The sequence below is a fragment of the Hypanus sabinus genome, chromosome 3 (assembly GCF_030144855.1).
Source record: "Hypanus sabinus isolate sHypSab1 chromosome 3, sHypSab1.hap1, whole genome shotgun sequence".
NCBI classification, from domain to species: domain Eukaryota; kingdom Metazoa; phylum Chordata; class Chondrichthyes; order Myliobatiformes; family Dasyatidae; genus Hypanus; species Hypanus sabinus.
Window position 1 is genome coordinate 53,394,808 of NC_082708.1, and position 19,008 is coordinate 53,413,815.

The window sequence follows — 19,008 nt, forward strand, 5'->3', positions numbered from 1 at the left end:
CTCTATCTAGTCTTTACAACATTCAATAGGTTTCAATGAATCCCTACGCATTCTTCTAAATTCCAGTGAGTACAGGCCCAAAGCTGCCAAATGCTCCTCATATGTTAACCCCTTCATTCCCTGAATCATCCTCGTGAACCTCCTCTGGACTCTTTCCAATGCCAACACATCCTTTCCAAGATATGGGGTCCAAAACAATTGACAATACTCCAAGTGCAGCCTGACTAGTGTTTTATAAAGGCTCAGCATTATTCCCCTGCTTTTATATTCTATTCCCCTTGAAATAAATGCCAAAATTGCATTTGCCTTCTTTACCACAGACCCAAGATATATTCTCTGAGATCTTAACATCCAGGAACTTAAAGCTGCTCACCCCTTCAACCACAAACTCCTCAATGAGGACTGGTCTGTGTTCTTCCAACTTTTCCTTCCTGAACTCCACAATCAATTTTCGGTCTTTTGTTGGAACACCACTCAAACAGCTGAACTACCACACTTCTATACACATCCTTATGAGATCTGAGATTTTAACAACTGGCGATTTAAGGGTTACCACAATCCACACTTTCACTCAAGTTTTCAGAACTGTGGCTGGCGTGGACAATAGAAAAGTACCACAATTAATACACATTTATAAAGTGTCTAAAATATACCTACTCATGGGAGAGTTATCAATATGATGACCCTCTCGTAAGTAGAAGAGTAGACAATTTCTATTCCTCCACTCTAAAACAAGCACTGCATTCTGAAGACAGATGTCATAAGCCAAATAGTCAATCAGTCATCTGAACTAATATTAAATATGGCTTGCAGGAACACTGCCAAAAGAAATACCTTTCAAATTCTCAAGATGCCATGGTCAGATTTCAACTCATCTCCATTTTTAGCCTAGTCTCTGTATTACAACCCAACATCAATGGTCCCACTCCCATTAATTTTGGTACTTCAGTCCCTATCATAAAAAGGCACAATTTAAATCATTTGCAATAAGAAGCCAAAGGCGTCTTAACATCAGCTGATAAACATGTTCCAGCTGGTTTTATGCTGAAATGGCAAAGCTAATGGCCATGCTGATTTTGATCTCAAGAGAAATCTACCAATTATCAAGTCAAGTCGTCAAGTCAACTTTTATTGTCATTTCAACCATAACTGCTGGTACAGTGCATAGTAAAAATGAGACAACGTTTTTCAGGACCATGGTTTACATGACACAGTACAAAAAACTAGACTGAACTTGACTTATGAAAGGCAGGTTCTTCACCTAGCAGATATCCGTTGTGAATTGCATTGTTGCAGTAGTAGGTTGGTAGGACAGCAGAGAAACAGGGTAAACAAATAGGGCAGTAAAATTAAGGGACAGTAAGAATAATGGGAAGTAGGATTGACAGGGCAGTAATATTCGGGACACACTATGATTAATGCAATGGTAAGATTAGTGGAGCAATCCACACACAAATACTAATTGTCCCTCAGACAAAAGTTGTTACATTCATTCATTTCCATATCCTATTCAACCTGGAGGGGATTCTTGGGACTCTATATTTTCCCTATAATGTTTACTGTGTCCTTCTAGCTGCGTAATGTTCTGTGGCTCGATCTGCTCTTTCATACCTAGTCACATCTGGTCTTGATCACAGTGAAATCTGCAAGGTCATCAATCAGTGGCATGCCCTCTGTTCCCATCACCTTCTTTCTCTGCTCCTCATACCTTCTTTATGTAACTTTCCTCGTTTTTTTAAGACCTCTCAGTTACCTTAATCTCTGGAATAAATGTAGGAAGTGGATTAATAAGAAGTATTTGAAGAGGATGTACATAAATTTTTGAAGGATTGGGGAACTGAGGACAATGGGAATCTGGCACAAAATTGGAGATGACATGGGACAGATCAGTCATATTCATATTGGGTTGTGGTGGGGTGGGGATGGGATGAGGGACCCACCCAATTATCTTTGCATGTTCTGCTATTGACTAGAATTTAGGCCTGGAATCCATAAGCCCTGCAACATCCGTGAAAAATAAGCTTTATCAATACCTCTTCTTTGTAGTATTTCACTATGCTTAAGTTGATATACGAGGGTAAACTGTTGTTCTTGAATAACATGCACAGACATTGGCTCTTTAACAGAGTAGCCAGTCTCCAAGTGGAAGTTCACCTGGTTTTCACATGAGTAGAATGGGCCATTCAGGGATATAGACAGAAGAAATGACAGAGTGCGTGCTTGCAAGAGCAGAGAATCAATGCGAGAAACAAGAAAGAGTCACTATCCGCTATTGATAAATACGCCTGATTTATGCATGTCCACAGCTCCATGCTGATAATGCGATTTCCTGTACAGTTCTGATTTCTACCATGTAACCCTGTGCACTCAAATACCAACAGAGTCATCAATGCCTGAAATCAATCTGTTTCACTCCAGTGCTGGTGCGCAAGGTACCTAAGTCTCTGCTTTAAAGATTTCAGTCAGCAGTTCGTATCATTAACAGGACATCAGCATAATCTTCCATGAATCTTTAACAAGCCAGGAAACATCCATAAAGCTCAAGGGACTGCTGGTAAAATGCCTTGCTTCAACTATACCTATGCATCTGCATAGGTCTATCACAGCTGGCAGTAGCAACACCCAACAAGGGCAATTCAATTAAGAATGCAAGTTATTAAGATGCAGGTCTCTCCCAGAGATTTCTTAGATTTAAACCACAAAAGTGAGATCACTGCTTAATTTAACCCCTTATATTAAGTATCCAAATTTTGACTGTAACTGGCAAATTATTCTACAATGCTTTATCACTTCTGCAGCCTCTAGTACTATTACAAAAGCAATAATTTGTTGGAGTTCACTCTTTTGTAGCATTTATACCTTAGAGAACATATCTTACACACATTGTAGGAGATCTTCCGTTAGGATTGTGAATTCCCACATAACAAACCCTGGCAAATCTTACTTTTTCAAAGGAATGTAATAAATTGACTTTAAATCTTGAAAACATCCAAGAAGCATTTTATTACTTTGAAGTATTGGTCTGGTATGCTGTAGACCTCATTTCCTTTGGTGGGGGACCATTTGCTTCTCTATCAGATTTACTGCATTTAAAATCCAATACAATCTTCAATGATTCAAAAGAAACTAGATAATGTGCAGTTTCAATATATATGCAATAGAATATAATTTCTTAAATCAAGTATGAAAGCTAACAAAATTCAGTGACAGAAAAGAACATTTTATCAAAGTTAATGCTTCTCAACTTTACAAATGATTGATCTTCAATCACATTAATTTATTGGAAATATACATTTTCAGGAATTGATCATGTCTCGCCACTTTCCATGTACAGGACAACCCCAGGTAATGAATGCCCAACTTAAGGATTCCCCTACATAGAAGCAAGTTCACATAATTATTAAATAAGAAAGTCTGATATACACACATATGTTCCTTCTCATGAACAACTGAACTAGTTTGCTCTTCCTTCCCTATTTTTTTCCAGTTTTGCGTGATTTTGTTGCCATTCTTTACAATTCTCTGGAGATATGCTTACCATATCAAATGATATCTCATGTGTTTTTTCACTTATGAACCTCTCTAGAAACAAAACCTATTCATCATCTGAGGATGGCTTGCAACTGGCTCCCTGTCTGAAAAAGGTTCTACTCCACGTACAGAATAGCGAATATCTGCCACAGACAGGCAGGAGGTAGGAAGAATAATTTTCCTAGAGTACACAGTTCTACAAAGCTCAAATACTTAAATTATTAAATTTACAAAGGTAGTAGCATACCTCAGTAGTGGGAACACATTGGTAAAGTGAGTCCATGCCTCCACTCATGAAACATGTCTAAATGTCTGGAGCATTTTCGTATTGGGTTTAATGAAATAGCAGGATGGCATAGGAAGCTTTGTAATATTTACATACATGAGTTCCCACACTCTAGTTTAAGACTGAAGGAAGTTCTGCCCTCATTGTGTATCCTCTCCAGATAAAATAGCAGTAATGACTAAAGAATGGATTTGGCATTTAAGGCATGCTTTTCAAAGTGAAGTTTATGTTTTTTAACTTGCTTTTGAAGTCAATTTTTAGCAATGATCCCTTCCCCATTAATGCAAGGAATATATTGGATACTTCTGTTTCTTTCTAGTTTTCTGGACTGTTTGCTGAAAGCTTTGGATGTGAAGTCCCACTTTTCGAAAGTATGACAGTACATAGTACACGTAATAAACTTCATAGTAGGGAAATTATTTAAATTGTTCCTTTATAGGCTCACTATCTCATTCAGGAGGATCAATTTGTTCAGGGATGAAGTTTGCAGATGTTCAGTTACCTCAGAAAGCATGTTCCTTGGTATTAGTGATATCTTGTCTTTGGAGAATAGTGTAAATTCAACTACCTATCCATAATACCCTTTCACCTTATTTTCATTTTTATTAAGATTATATATAGTGGACAACTGCCTTTTATAAAATATAGCAATGAAAAACTTGCTATATGCCTATGATGCTGCAAGTAAGGTTTCACTGCACCTTTGCATATATGCACTTGTGCATATGACAATAATCACTGGCTTTATTGGTAAAGAAGATGAAGTGATTGCCTGCTTCCTGTAGTGTTCTAAAGACCTATTGCAGAGACACAATCATTAAACAAGATGAATAAGAATGAGCAAAATAGAATGACTTTATCAGCAGCAGCCTTTCAAGTAAAACCATGACCAGATAACATGAGGAAGAAAGCCAGTAAAAATACTTGTTAGAATTTATTTACTCAATAATCAAAACTATTGATCCTCCAGTTAGAATTAGGAAGACAAAAACCTTGAACTTAAAAAAAATAATTGGAAACTGTAAGATTCTTTTTCTTTCTGGAACTCACTAATTTTTTCAAACTGATTTACGTACTATCAATATTGTGGTAGCAGTTTTGAAACTGACCAACATCACTCTCAAGTCAATCTCACTTGCGGAATTACTCATATCACCGGTGGCCGTGATGCACTGTCTGGCTCAATTAAACATATTAATACATTAGGTAAGGTGCTAAAAGCCACTGTAGCAGAGTAGCACTTTTCCCAACTTTTCCCAAGTTGCTTTCCCAACTTTTCCCACATTTCCCAACAAATGTATTGGTGGGAATAATGGGGTTTATTTGAAAGCACTGCTAAAGAACTTCTCAAGCAATTCTATTGCTGGATATTCAATGACTAAACCTCATGAAACAGTCACTTAGCACTCAAGGACCAATAGACCACTGTTCTTTCAATCATTTTCTACTTTACAACTCTTCAAATTTCTCTCAAATACAGCAAAGAATAAAGTTATTGGATGAGACACACTCTGAAAATCAGAGAAATTTAAACTTATTTAAACTGCTGTAAATATTTTTTAAAAATAAAATTAACTGAAACATTAACAATTAAAAAGGATAAATTAAAGGAAAGAAGCAGCACTTTCCTTCCCACGTTTCTATAATACACATTGAAGTCGATGGGTTCATGAATCCTGCACCAGTTGTTTCCCTAGTGTAATCTTGCAGAATCTCAGCAAGACTAGGCTCCACCATCAGACTCCAATAAACTTATAGACTCTTAAATTTATAGGGATGGTTTTGGAACAGAGAGAGGAATTAGGGGTCAGGTTAGGGTTTAGGGACAGTGATGTGGGGGAAATTAGAGGTCAGATTAAGGTTTAGGAACTGGGATGTGAAGGAGTTAGAAGTCAGGCAGAAGTGTAGGCCCAGTGATGCAGCTGTGTGATGAATTACATCTAAAATCGAGGCCTCTGCTCCTTACTCGAAGACCAGCAATAAGGACATGGGACAAGGGACATTCAGTGTCTTGGCCTCCGCTCGAAGGCCAACAACGTGATGTGTGATGAAAGATATCTATGGATGTTGGACTGGAAAATGCTGTTGACTAGGACTAGAAAGGACAGTGGGTCCTGGGATCGGATGTCGGTGCAACCATGGGGCACAAGAGACAATGACTCTCTAGGGACACATGTTCATGGGTCCAGAGTCATGGGTGAGTCCGGAATTTGAGGCCTAGAGGTTGGGATCCCATCATCGGCTAGTCTTAGGATTGATACCGAAGATCAAAGCCCGAAGGTTGATCATAAGTCAGCAAGTTGAAGACTGATGGCTGAAGCCTTGGGCCCGAAGTCCACAGAGGATTTTTGAGGCCTGTTGTCTGTAATTCCACTGGAGGCCCTGTTATGTTTAGTTGTGCACTCTTCATTGCACCTAGCCTATTGGTTTATAAATTGTACCACTGAACATTCTCCTGTGAATGGTGAACATTGAAAATACAATTCTGTCATCAACAAAAGTGCGAAAGAGATTAATTAAGGTTAGGAATGCACAGTAACGTCCCTCTCCTGGGCTCAGCGTAAGTGAGTTAAGTGGGCTTTAGCACTGACAACAGAAGGAATCAGATAGCTTACCACATGTCAAGAAACGGGCCTTTCATTCACACATCGGCAAAAATCAACTGGAGAGCAGTATAGTCAATGCTAAGCAAAGGCATAAAATAGCAATTCCCAGAGAAACATGTATGGAATTTGGCTACCCACCCTTATATAAAAGATGAAATTGCCTTAATTCCACAAAAGTGACCTTTTGACTTATTCCGTCTCATCAAGCCAGTGGACCAAATTTTAAAGGGATTGAATCATGCAATACAATCCCCTAAACACTGGTTAAAAAATTCCTCTTGTAAGAAAACAGTATTTGATTTATTAAGTCTCTGCAAAACCATGCCCAGATTTTCACTTCCAAACCCTGTAAAGCAGAATGTGCTGGCAGGTTTGCAAGGGTCAGGATTACGTGTCTCATATCAATGGTATTTAAACAATTCTGCACCAGCTAAACTACCTAGTTATTGTGAAACTGTTTCAAAACTTGCAACTTGGAGACTATATAACAGAAAAGGTCAAATTCCAGAGCAACAATCGATCAGCAGGGGCTATCTATTTCAGACTGGGCCAAAACCATGGGAGGAGAGTGTTCAGGATTCTGTCTTTTTTGAGTTCCTTCCTAAAACATACTTTTGAGAAGTTTTTAAGAACAGCTCTGATATGCAGAAAATATTGACATCACCCTTTGGGGGTGGAATAAATTAGAGATGAAGGTATTTGACTTGAAACATTGGAGACGGAAAAAGTAAAAACAGCCTTATGACAAACTTGAATGGCAGTTTATTAAATAGGTGAGAATTGATCCCCACCCAGGCTCAGCAAAAAGACAATCTGTCCGATCAGATTTAAACAAAAATGCCATGTTTTTAACGATCCGAAAGAGTTCAGCTTGCTTACTAATTTTAAATGTTTTTGTAAAATCAAGCACATCACTGTAGGACTAATCCTGTAAGGATGATAATCAGTCATTGGATACAAGTTAGAATTCCGGGGCCCTCTGAGCTATAAATTGGGTATGATTTTTAAACTTGCTTTTACCAATCCGTGCCTGCTAGGTCCAAATTTCCAGGATCATACTAACACATAAGTTATGCCAAAAATTATTGTGGCCTCTGCACCACTTGCTGACAGGATATGTTCTAGTCCTATGCTATTAATTTCACTCAGTTGGCATATTTGTTAGTGAAAAAAATATCTATTACACATCTTTCTTTCTCATGGTTTCCACATCCGATGCATTTCAGACTGGCTTGGATCACACAGGCTTGTCAATAGAAAGTGGGCAAAAGTGACTGCTGGAAAGACCAAGAGTGGATTGGGCTGTGCTGTGATGGTTATTGTACTTGGATTGTTTGTTGATACTGATATCCAACATTTTTGTATCTTAGGTGTTTACATCTAGTTATATCCATGCAGTTGTAAAGAAGGCAAGACAGTGACTATACAGTACTTCATTAGGAGTTTGAAGAGCTTTGGTATGTCAACAAAAATACTCAAAAACTTCTATAGATGTACCGTGGAGAGGATTCTGACAGGGTGCATCACTGTCTGGCATGGGGGGGGGGTGGGGGCTACTACTCAGGACCAAAAGAAGTTGCAAGAGGGTCCTAAATTTAGTCGGCTCCATCTTGCTACTTGCCTACAAAGTACCCAGGACATCTTCAAGGAGCGGCGACTCAGAAAGGCAGTGTCCATTATTAAGGACCCCCAGCATCCAGCACACTTTTCTAAACACAAAGTACACTGCAGATGCTGGGGTCAAAGCAACACGTAGAACACGCTGGAGGGTGACAAAGGGTCTTAGCCTGAAGCGTTGACTGCTCTTTGCCACGGATGCTGCCCAACTTGCTGAGTTTTCCTCCAGCGTGTTGTACGTGTTACATGCCCTTTTCTCACTGTTACCATCTGGTAGGAGTTACAGAAGCCTGAAGGCACACGCGCAGCGGTTCAGGAACAGCTTCTTCCCCTCTGCCATCCAATTCACGACACATGCCTGTGGTAATAAACATGATGCTGATTCTGATATGCAGTTTAAGCCCAATTTTCAAATGATAAATTCAAAATCGACATGAGCAACACAACAGGAGTAACTACAGACTATGGTATCCTAATAGTATTGAAGACAATATATGTAAATTTGTACATGGAGAGAATATGGAGGATTTTGTAGAAATGTCTTTGCAGGCATTTTTCAGAGGCTCTAGGAGCCTGCTGTGGGTAGTCCATACCTCAGAAACACAGAGCAGACAAGAATCAGTGCTGTCCAGTAATACCATGAATTTTATGGAAGGGCTACAAACATCTTTCTGTTCAGTTGGTCAAAGAGTCTGCCGTCACACCGAAGATGTTAACGCTCATTGTAAAAATCCACCTTTGCCTCCTGTGACTTGACAATTGATCTGCATTTTTGAGAGGATCTTGCCGAAAACCTCTTTTATGAGAGGGCAGTGTGGTGCAGCACAGGCAGGTCAACAGAGGACCCTCGTCTTGCAGAAACTGAGTGTAAGGCAGGTTGGAAGAGGACGTCGGTAGAGAAGATGCTGAAGCTGGTAGGTGTCTTTTCCACTGACTAGTTCAATGTGTGTTGTTCCAAGAGCACTCATCACACTATCCGGGTGACCGAGGATACCCCGTTCAGAGAGAGGTCATGGAGACTGGCCCCTGCAGAGGTGGAGGATGAATAGCAACATTTGTGTAAGTTGAAGGAAGCTGAGATCATCACTGAGTCCTGAAGCCCCTATGCTTCTCCTATAGTGATGGCCAGAAAGAAGAATGGGAAGGTACGGATGTGTGTGGACTACAGGACTCTGAACAGGTGTACCATCCCTGACCAGTATACAGTCCCGAGGATCAAAGACACGCTGGCCTGTCTGAGTGGTACGAAGTGGTTCAGTGTGCTGGACTTGAGGAGTGGATATTACCAGATCCCCAAGAGTGCAGCTGACAAAGACAAGACGGCATTTATACGTCCACTGGGATTCTTCCAGTTCAAGAGGATGCCCCAGGGCATACTGGGAGCCACTGTAACCTTCCTGTGGGTCATGGAGAAAATGGTGGGGGACATGAATTTGCTTGAGGCATTGGTGTATCTGCATCTCCAATAGTAGTGGCCAGAAATAAGAATGGGAAGGTACGGATGTGTGTGGACTATAGGACTCTGAACAGGTGTATCATCCCTGGTCAGTGGTCGAGAAGGGAGACATGGCTCAGGTGGAGAAGATGAAAGACACCGTGGTGCCCCCATTACAGACAGAATGGCCCCAGTTGGAGTTGCGGATACAGATCCTATACCGGGTCATGTCACTTCCAGACCAACCTTGGCGTTCCCAGCTGGTTCTGCCAAAGTATCGGAGGATTATGTAGAAGTCACCTCATGCTGACTCTGGACATTTGGGGGTGGAAAAGACCTATGGATTGCTTAGAGACCTTTATTACTGGCCCTGGATGAAGCCTGAGGTCAAAGAGTACTGCAAGTCGTGCATTCGATGCATATGGAGGAAGATGCAGCCTACACGGGCAGCTCCCTTGTCCCACTTGTAGAGCGCGGGGCCTCTGGACCTGATGTGTATGGATTTCCTGTCCATAGAACCCGATGCCAGCAACACGGCGAAGGTCTTCGTCATCACGGACCACTACACCAGATATCCACAGGCTTTTCCTACCAAGGACCAGAGGGCGTCCACAGTGGCCAAAGTGTTACAGGAGAAGTATTTCATTTATTATGACCTTCCCAGGCAAATACATAGTGATCAGGGATGGGATTTCGAGAGCAGGCTCATCCATGAGCTACGGGGCATGCTTGGAGTCGAGAAGTCGAGGACCACGCCCTATCACCCTCAGGGTTATCCCAGCCTGAGAGGTTTAATGGGATCTTGTTAGACATGCTCGGGATCTTGGAGATCAGCAAAAAGAGCAGGTAGAGTCAATATATTGGACATCGGGTCCACAGTTACAACTGTACCTGTAATGAAGCTACCAGATACTCGCCATACTACCTAGTGTTTGGGCACAAGGCAAGATTACCAATTGACCCTTGTTCTGGGACTGACGAGGGTGTCTTACCAACAAAGACTTATCTGAAGTATGTGCCTGATATGAGAAGGGAGCTGAAAAGGGCTTATGAATTAGTTGGGGTTGTGGCTGCCAAGCAGAATCAAGGAAATAAGAGGAAGTATGATCAAAAAGGTGAGGTTTTTCCAATTCCTGTTGGGAGACCGAGTCCACATAAGGAATTCAGGGCTATCGGGGAAGCATAAGTTGGCTGACCATGGGCAGCTATGCCCTATGTGGTGGAGAGTCAGACGCCAAACCTGCCAGTTTTCCGGGGGAAACCAGAGGATGGGAATGGGCCTGTCAAGATTCTCCATCAGAACCACCGTCTGCCTCTGGGACAAGAGGAGCAGGTAGACCCAGAGCCCGACCTGGAGCCTACAATTAGTAAGAAGACTTCACGGCGACACAGGGCGACTGCAGAACCAACAGCTGGAGAGGTTAGGCCAGCTCCTGCCCCTGACAGAGATACTGATTCGGAGGATGAGGGGTATATGCTGCCTTTTGCTAACTCCCCATTGATTGAGGAAGAGACTCCCAGCTCTTCTCCCACTAAGTCAGATGAAATTGGGGGGGGGGGGCTATCTGTGGGCAGCCTAAGTTGCAGCAAGACTCTGCAAGGGATGAAGCAGGGCTTGGCCACGGGACATAGGGGTCCGATTTGTGGGTGGAGATGGGTGATAGGCCGGGAAAGGCCTCACCAGGTAGAGCAGAAGTATCCCCAGTAGTGTTTGAACCTGAAGAGTTAGGTGAGGGGGAACGGAGGTCTCAGAGAATTAAGAGACCACCGGATAGGTGAGCCTATGTAGCATCGGGGGTACAGAGTGTCAGTCCTACCGTTTTGGGGAGCTATGTTACTGCCTTGTGCACCTGGGTTGGACTTAGTGCTTTGCAGGAAGGGTTGGTGAATTATTTCAATGTCATGAGGACATGACTAAATTTAGTGGGGGTGGGGGGAAAGAGAATGTAACGCTCTGTAAGGTTTCACTGCTAATGTAATGGTTTCTCTGTAGCAGTTGTATTTGGGTTATGACTAGAGATAACGGGGGCTTTGGAATTTGTGCCATCCAATGAGAGGCGTGTTTTTCTTTCTTGTGTGTCCAACAGGTTTTGTGTTCTTTTGTTCGGCGGAAGATGGAGAGAGAAGATGCCGGAACGGGGAAGTCGTAGACTGCAGGACGGAGTGGACTTGGAACGGGGACGGGAGGCGACGGCACTGAGGAAAATCAATGGAGAACAAACAGATGGGAAAACTGTGAGCTCCAACGTAGCACACTGGACTGTCTCATGAGAATGGGCCTTTTTCCTTCTTCTTTACTAACTGTATAGTCAAATTAAGAATCATAAAGCTCATTTAATTGCTTATTGTGTATTGTTTGTTATTTCATGGTACTGATTTGTAGCAGAGGAACACTTCATGCAGCATCCACCCGACACGATTTCTTGTTTGGCCGGGCCGGAGGCTGTCTCCCCCTAGAGTGAGGCGCTGACCAAACCTGGGGGTTACACAAGGAACAACAAGCACCTCTCACAAAACAACCTCTAACAACAGTGTACGATTTGTTCACTAATGCCTTTTTAAAAGAAGCTTAGGATGGCAATAACGGTTTTGCTAAAGACACAAAATTTGAGCTCGATTTTATAAAAGCCAACTACTGTGAACAGTCTGGGAGTTGCCGTTACACTCATGAACATTAACATCTTTCATGATGAAGCCTCTCCTTCAACAAACCACTTTCGATTGATTATTTTGACCAGCAATAGATGGTTGGCGCATTTGCTATCAACAAAACGCTGTGTCCCAAACTATCAAGCTTATCTGAACAGTGCTTCCCAAGTCCAGAATCACACAGAGCTTCACCAATACTGGAAAACTACTGACAATCTGACTTAAATTTATATTATTTATTCTTTTTCAACAAGAAAAATAACTATTAGGTCAAAGCTTCAAATAGATGGTTCACAGTCTTCTAAAGAAGTAATAAATGTAGCTTTACAAATGTATTGCACATCCTGAGATGTTTTTAAAATAAATTTTAAGTACGACCTTTGCAAGCTTTACTGACAATTATTTCACTTAATTGGATTTTGTGCTGAAATGAGTGAAGGAAAGCCATCATTTAATGTTGTGTAGCATTCGCGCCCCCAATTTACCCCCATTCACCTAGGGTGAACCGCTGTCGCCCTGCTAGTGGTGCGATATTTCAGTGTAAATACGGCGTAATGCCCCCCCCCCCAGTACATGCTGGTACAAATACCAGGCAATGCACCGAAGGTGAGTAAATAATTGCAACTTTATAGTTACTTCTTGGTGATGGGTTAGTAGAAACAGATAACCTAAAGGCACCACAGTAAGTTTATCAGCTTGTGCACGTAATATTTTAATATGTTGGAGCCTCCGGTTCCATCCACAATGACCTTCTGAGCCTTAGGCCACTGTCCGAACCGCCGATGTCCAGTATCCGCCGCGCTGGAACCGCTGTCCGCTCCTCACACGTCCGTCCTCCTCGCTCTCCTCCCGAAAAAGACCGCGAACTCCCGCTCCGCTCACACATACAAGATAGCCCAACAATTCTCCATTGGTTAGTTCCCCCCTTATCCGCAGTCATAACCCAAACATTCCAGACACAGAAACCCATTACAGCATTGAATAACAATACAGAGAAGCCATTTTGTTAGCCTGAACAGTTAACACCGCAGTTACTGGTACTGAGAGCCCTACAGCTGCTCCCCTGAACTACCCATGACAAGGTGAGATAATTTGAATGTGCACTCATGCAGTTTCTGAGGCTGACGTGAGGACACTACCTCACAAAGTGAGCGTGAGGTGCATTTGGCATTCTGCAGCATCATCTCCACAGGACCGCTTGGCTAATCAGAGAAGACTATTTCTCATCTTGACCGAGTGCAATCTCACCACTTTTGAGCAGATCTGCACAATGTGTATTCTTCGTATTTGTGGGGATGCACTTTAATATTCAATTGGTCATTTAGACAAGCTGCACCTTCTACCAGGAAAAGATTGATATTGCTCTTTTGATGATTAATTTGAGAAAGATGCTCAAGCCTTCACAACAAGCTTCTGTCAGCACGTAGCACACTTATAAACAGCCATGTCAACAGCAGGCAAGCTATGAATTCAGAAATTGCAAAGACCATGTGAGCCTCTCAAAATCTCAAATTGAATTGAAAAGTTATTCAGGATTAGAAAACTGATAATGTATAGGCGTTGGCGTGATAGAAACAAATGGAACATTAAAGTCAGGCTACTGCATTCTTACTGACATTTCAGCACTAGTTAAAGTCACTGCACAGCTTCTGCTACAGCACTGACAAACCTCCTGATGCAAAATTCACACACACACACATTTTGGCCCTTCTGGTGTCACCAACAACCACCGATTTAACCCCAGCCCAACCTTGGGACAATTTACAATGAAATCAGAGCACCCGGAACACACCCACACATTCCACAGGGAGGACATACAAACTGCTTACAGAAAACGCTGGGATTGAACTTAGAACTGACACCCTGAGCTGTAATCACTACGCTGGCACAGTGCCCTTGAGACAAATAAATCAGGTGGAGAAAATTTTGGGAAACCCTGCCATCTTAAATAGAATCCAAACCACATAAGCAGCTACTCTGCACGTGAGGCAACATCCACAACGCAATGACAAGAGTTTATTAGTATTTGATGGCTTAGTTTTACCATAGGATTATTCACTCAGTGGCCACTTTATTAGGTACCCTTTGTATCTAATAAAGTGGCCATTAAGTGTATGTTCATGGTCTTCTGCTGCTATAGCCCATCCACTTCAAAGTTAGACATGCTGTGTGTTAAGAGATGCTCTTCTGCACACCACTGTTGTAATATGTGGTTAGTTGAGTTACTGTTGCCCTCCTGTCACCTTGAACCAGTCTGGCCATTCTCCTCTGACCTCTCTCATTAACAAGTCATTTTTACCCACAGGCCTACCGCTCATTGGATTTTTAATTTGTTTTTCCACACTTTTCTTTGTGAACTCCATAGAGACCATTGTGCATGAAAATCCCAGAGGATCAGCAGTTTCTGAGATACTCAAACTACCCTCTCTGACACCAACAATCATTCCACAGTCAAAGTCACTTAGATCATATTTCTTCCTGATTCTGACACTTGGTCTGAACAACAACCAAACCTCCTAACCATGTCTGCATGCTTTTATGCATCGAGTTATCCTCACATGATTGACTGATTAGATATTACATTAACAAGCAGATGCCTGGATATCGGAGGATCCCCACATGCTCCATGGAGTTCAAAATAATTTTAATTTCTATTTTCCCCAATTATTTTATAATTTTGTTTTCAATGGACCTATATATTTAATCCTATTTTCTGTAGGTAGGGGTGCCAAGTTTTCAAAAATATATCATATTCGTTTCTCAAATTATAAGTAATTTTTTCAAGTGGAATGCAGCTGAATAATTCATTATTCCAATGATCCATAGTTAAATACGAGTCTGATTTCCAAGTAACTGCAATAGTTTTTTTGGCTACTGCTGATGCAATTTTTATAATTTTTTTCTGATACTTATTCAATTTAGGTTTTGGTATTGTCCCTTCAATATCACCTAGTAAAAATAATAATGGACTATGTGGGAGTTGTGAGATGCGACTATGTGAGATCCTCCGATATCCAGGCAATCTTTCTTTTTCTTTTCTTTTCTTTCTTTTTTTTTCCTTTTTTAGATAGGGGTTTAAGGGGGGGAGGGTTAAGGGGAGGGGGAAGGTTAGTATTGTTTTTCTTTTCATTTTTTTTACTATTCTAATATTCCACTTCTTCTATGTAATTATCTTAAAAAAGTAACAAATTTAAAAAAAAACAAAAAAAACAAGCAGATGTACAGGTGTACCTAATAAAGTGGCCTCTGAGTGTATGTTTTGGATTGAGAAGCTTTGGTGAAATGAGCTGCTAATTAGCATTAAAAAAGACTAAAGGAACATTAATTACACATGTTGTAAGTTCTAGTATATAATTTTGTCAATCAACAGTATTGAACAGTAGCGTGCTTGCCCTCAAGGGCCAATCATCTTTCTTTGTTGTAGAATAATCAACTTTTACTTTGAAATCATTTGCAGTTAATTGAGCTAGAAACAAGAACATGACCAAAAGTATCCCTTCCAATAATGTAAGGAAAGAGGTATTTTTTGGACATCAAGTTCAGCTTCACTAAGGGCCTTCACAGACCCCCCTGGGAAACAGAATGCTGCTTCTCTCAAGAGTAAAATCCCTCTGATTTGTAGGTTCCCTACCTGTTGTAATGTTGCTCCACAGTTAAGCACCGTTTTCGTCTGCAAATAGAACACATTGAAGAAGATCAGAAGATATCACCCATATTAAAGAGGACTTATGCCCAGCAAGCATGTTTTAAAAACAGATTCTGTCTCTCAATTCCTTATTTTCTCTCACAAACGAACTACATTTTCAATGCCATGTAGAAGAAAAATGTTTAAAAGTCTTGGCTTGAATATTATCGACTCTGATCCCTCTGATCAAAGTCCTACCTGCAGGGAGGACTTTGCATAATGTTCTCTTATGTATTGATTTGATGAAGAACAAAGGCCAAGAATTCTACACAATCTTGTTCCTGTTGTCAATATATCATTCCTCGAATTTAAGTGACACTAGCACTCAAAACTCAGTAAGCAAGCCAAATGAAGGAGCAAAGATTTCTCATACACTTTACAAAGTCAAGATAAAAAGGGGGAGAACTGGAGGACTCCAACTTATATTTCAGAAATTCTTACATATGAACATCAAAAGCTTCAAAGAAATCGGTATTGAGCTTACTGAATGATAACGAGTTCCAATCTATCCTGAGAGAATCAACAATATCAGAATCAGGTTTGTTGTCAGATGTATGTTGTGAAATGTGTGTTTCGTGCCATCAGTAGAGTGCAATACATAAAATTTACTGTAAGTTACTATAAATAAAGTGCTAAAGAGTGAGGTTGTGTTCATTGACCATTCAGCAATGCGATAGTGGAAGCTACCCCTAAAACATTGAGTGCGGCTTCTGCATCTCCCCCCTAATGGTGGTAATGAGAAGAGAGCATGTCCCAGATAGTCAGGGTCCTTACTGATGAATTCTGCCTTCTTGAGGCACTGCCTCCTGAAGATGTTCTTGATGATGGGGAGGGTTGTGCCTATGATGGAGCTGGCTATGTATAACAACCCTCTGCAGCTTCTTTCAATCCTGCACATGGAAGTCTCTATACTTGATGATTGTACAACTAGTCAGAATGCTCTTCACCGTGCACCTATGGAAATTTGCTGGAGTCTTTGGTGATGCACCAAATCTCTTCAAACTCCTAATGAAGTATAACCATCTCTGTGCCTTCATCATGATTGCATCATTACACTGGGCCCAAGAATTACTGACCCCTCAAAGAGGATGATGTGTTTTCTTCCCACTTCTCCTTCCGTAAGTCCACAATCAATTGCTCTGTTTAGCTGACATTGAGTGTAAGGTAGCTGTTGCAGCATCACTCTACCTCACTCCTGTATGCCTTCTCATTGCCAACTAAGATTCTGCCAACAGTGGTGCCATCAGTAAATTTATAGATGGCACCTGAACTGTGCCTTGTCACACAGTCATGACTGTAGAGCAGTAGACTCATTCACTCATTCTTGATGCATACCTCTGCTGACTGCCAGCGAGATGTTAGCAGCAAGCCACAGAAAGAAATACTGGGACACATGATCATAAACCTGTTAAAGGAGAAGAGAACAATAGAAAATATCAAGGAGTGAATGCCAGTGATTACGATTTTAGCAGCTGAAGGCAGAATTCTGAACGTGAATGAGTAACTAAATGTACGGTTTCTTTGGAAGTGGCCATAATTAGAGATGTGCCAACTTGTGACGGGTTCCAGGCTGGAAAACAGCTTAGACATGGGATAAGAAAAAGCCACAGATGGAATTTAAAGCACTTACAGAATTAAAACCAGGATAAAAATACTAACAAACTGATTTATCAGGTGCCAATAAAGATATAGTTGTTGTTTTTGTTTGGCACATTAGCATGCAAGCCGACTTTAAGCTTGCTAAGGGTAGAACACTGGAAGCAAGTGAAAAATGCTTGAGAAAGCCATGTCCAGAGGTAAGAAGGCAGAGCTGAAAGTAGCAGATGAACCAATACAGGGTCAAGTCAAGCATTTTTATAGAAATGTGAAAAATCTGTCTGGGTGTATATGTGTCAAAAAGTTCACTTCAAGGTAAACTTTGCAAAAATATGTGATTTAAGGTCAAGACAGTTGCAAGAGAGAGAAATGGGTCAGTGGTTTAAGGATGGTTTTCAGGTGGTGACCAAAGAAAAGAGCTTCAGATTTCTAAATAGTTGGAGGAAGTTTATGAACATCCACAACAGGCTAACACATCTGCTTGATGCAAAGCTGTTCGCAAACAAACCAACAACTAGTTACATGGTAGAATTTATAAGTCCTTTCACTGTTGCATCTGCCTGCCCATACACATAGCCCTGCAGTAAATTGTTGCCTGACTGATCAATTAAGCAAATAAATTAATAAGAAAAAGAACACCTTGTATCAGAACTTTTAACTCACAGCAAAACACTGAGCTAGAAATTCATCTGTATACTACAACATTATTAAATGTGACCCAACAGAATTTTATCACAAGTTAAGCATGATAGACTGCATTTTCTGGAAGTAAATATTTTATGCAATCTCATAATCCAGTCACACACACAAAGCTGGGCAGATGCAGTGATATCAATCAGCATATGACATACATTTTAATGCACACAGTCATCCAAACAACGTGAACACAAATGCTCATGTAATTCAAGTGAGTATATGCACAGTCATGTAATTCATGCAAACATAATACAATTATTCTATATTTGGTCCTGATCTTGGAACCTGAATAAAGGACTTGCATTCCTTCTCAAGTCATCCAATAAACTCTGAAATTTCCCCAGTAAGGTGCCTCTTAAACAATTCTGGTGTTTTGGCTTCCACTAACCTGTCTGGAAGCTTAATCAAGTGTACATCTTTACAAGAAGATTTCTGATTATCACAACTAAAGTTACCTTCAAATATTGTCAATATAAATCCACTAGTCTCATTTATACAGTTTGTTTCAAAGAAGCATTTCAACTTGTTCACTTTTTCTCCATCCACGACATTTGTGTACCTCTGTAATTTCAACTATCAGACATTGAAATAAAAGCACAATGTAGTGAATACATTCAATACTTGTGGAAGGAGAAACAGAATTAACATCAATAATAGGAAGGTAAATGCAGGTTCCCTTTGGCAGAACTGGGAAAGAGCAAAATGGTAGATTTTCAGTGGCAGAGAAGGTGAGGTAAAATACAGAATAAAGGGAATAGCTTAGAGCAAAACCATATGATTTAATGTGGCATTTAGAAGAAGTACCTTATGTTTCATCGTCTGTGTTATTGCGTTACTTTAGCAAGAAGGTGGGACATGTCCACAAGCCAGATGATATTGCTAGAAAGAGAAAAACTTAATCATAATG

General features: G+C 40.8%; 1 protein-coding gene across 3 annotated transcripts in view; it reads right to left on the reverse strand.

The window, feature by feature from the left end:
* The window catches only part of LOC132391321 (E3 ubiquitin-protein ligase SH3RF3-like), a 330,553-nt gene that overhangs the window by 161,263 nt on the left and 150,282 nt on the right, over window positions 1-19,008 (reverse strand). For 2 of the 3 annotated variants that reach the window (XM_059964354.1, XM_059964352.1), the window contains exon 2: window positions 15,756-15,794. The exons of the other annotated variant lie outside the window; for it this stretch is intronic. In XM_059964354.1, coding sequence (XP_059820337.1) covers window positions 15,756-15,794 — 39 coding nt within the window. The remainder of the gene's footprint in view (window positions 1-15,755; window positions 15,795-19,008) is intronic. 3 annotated transcript variants of the gene reach the window in all.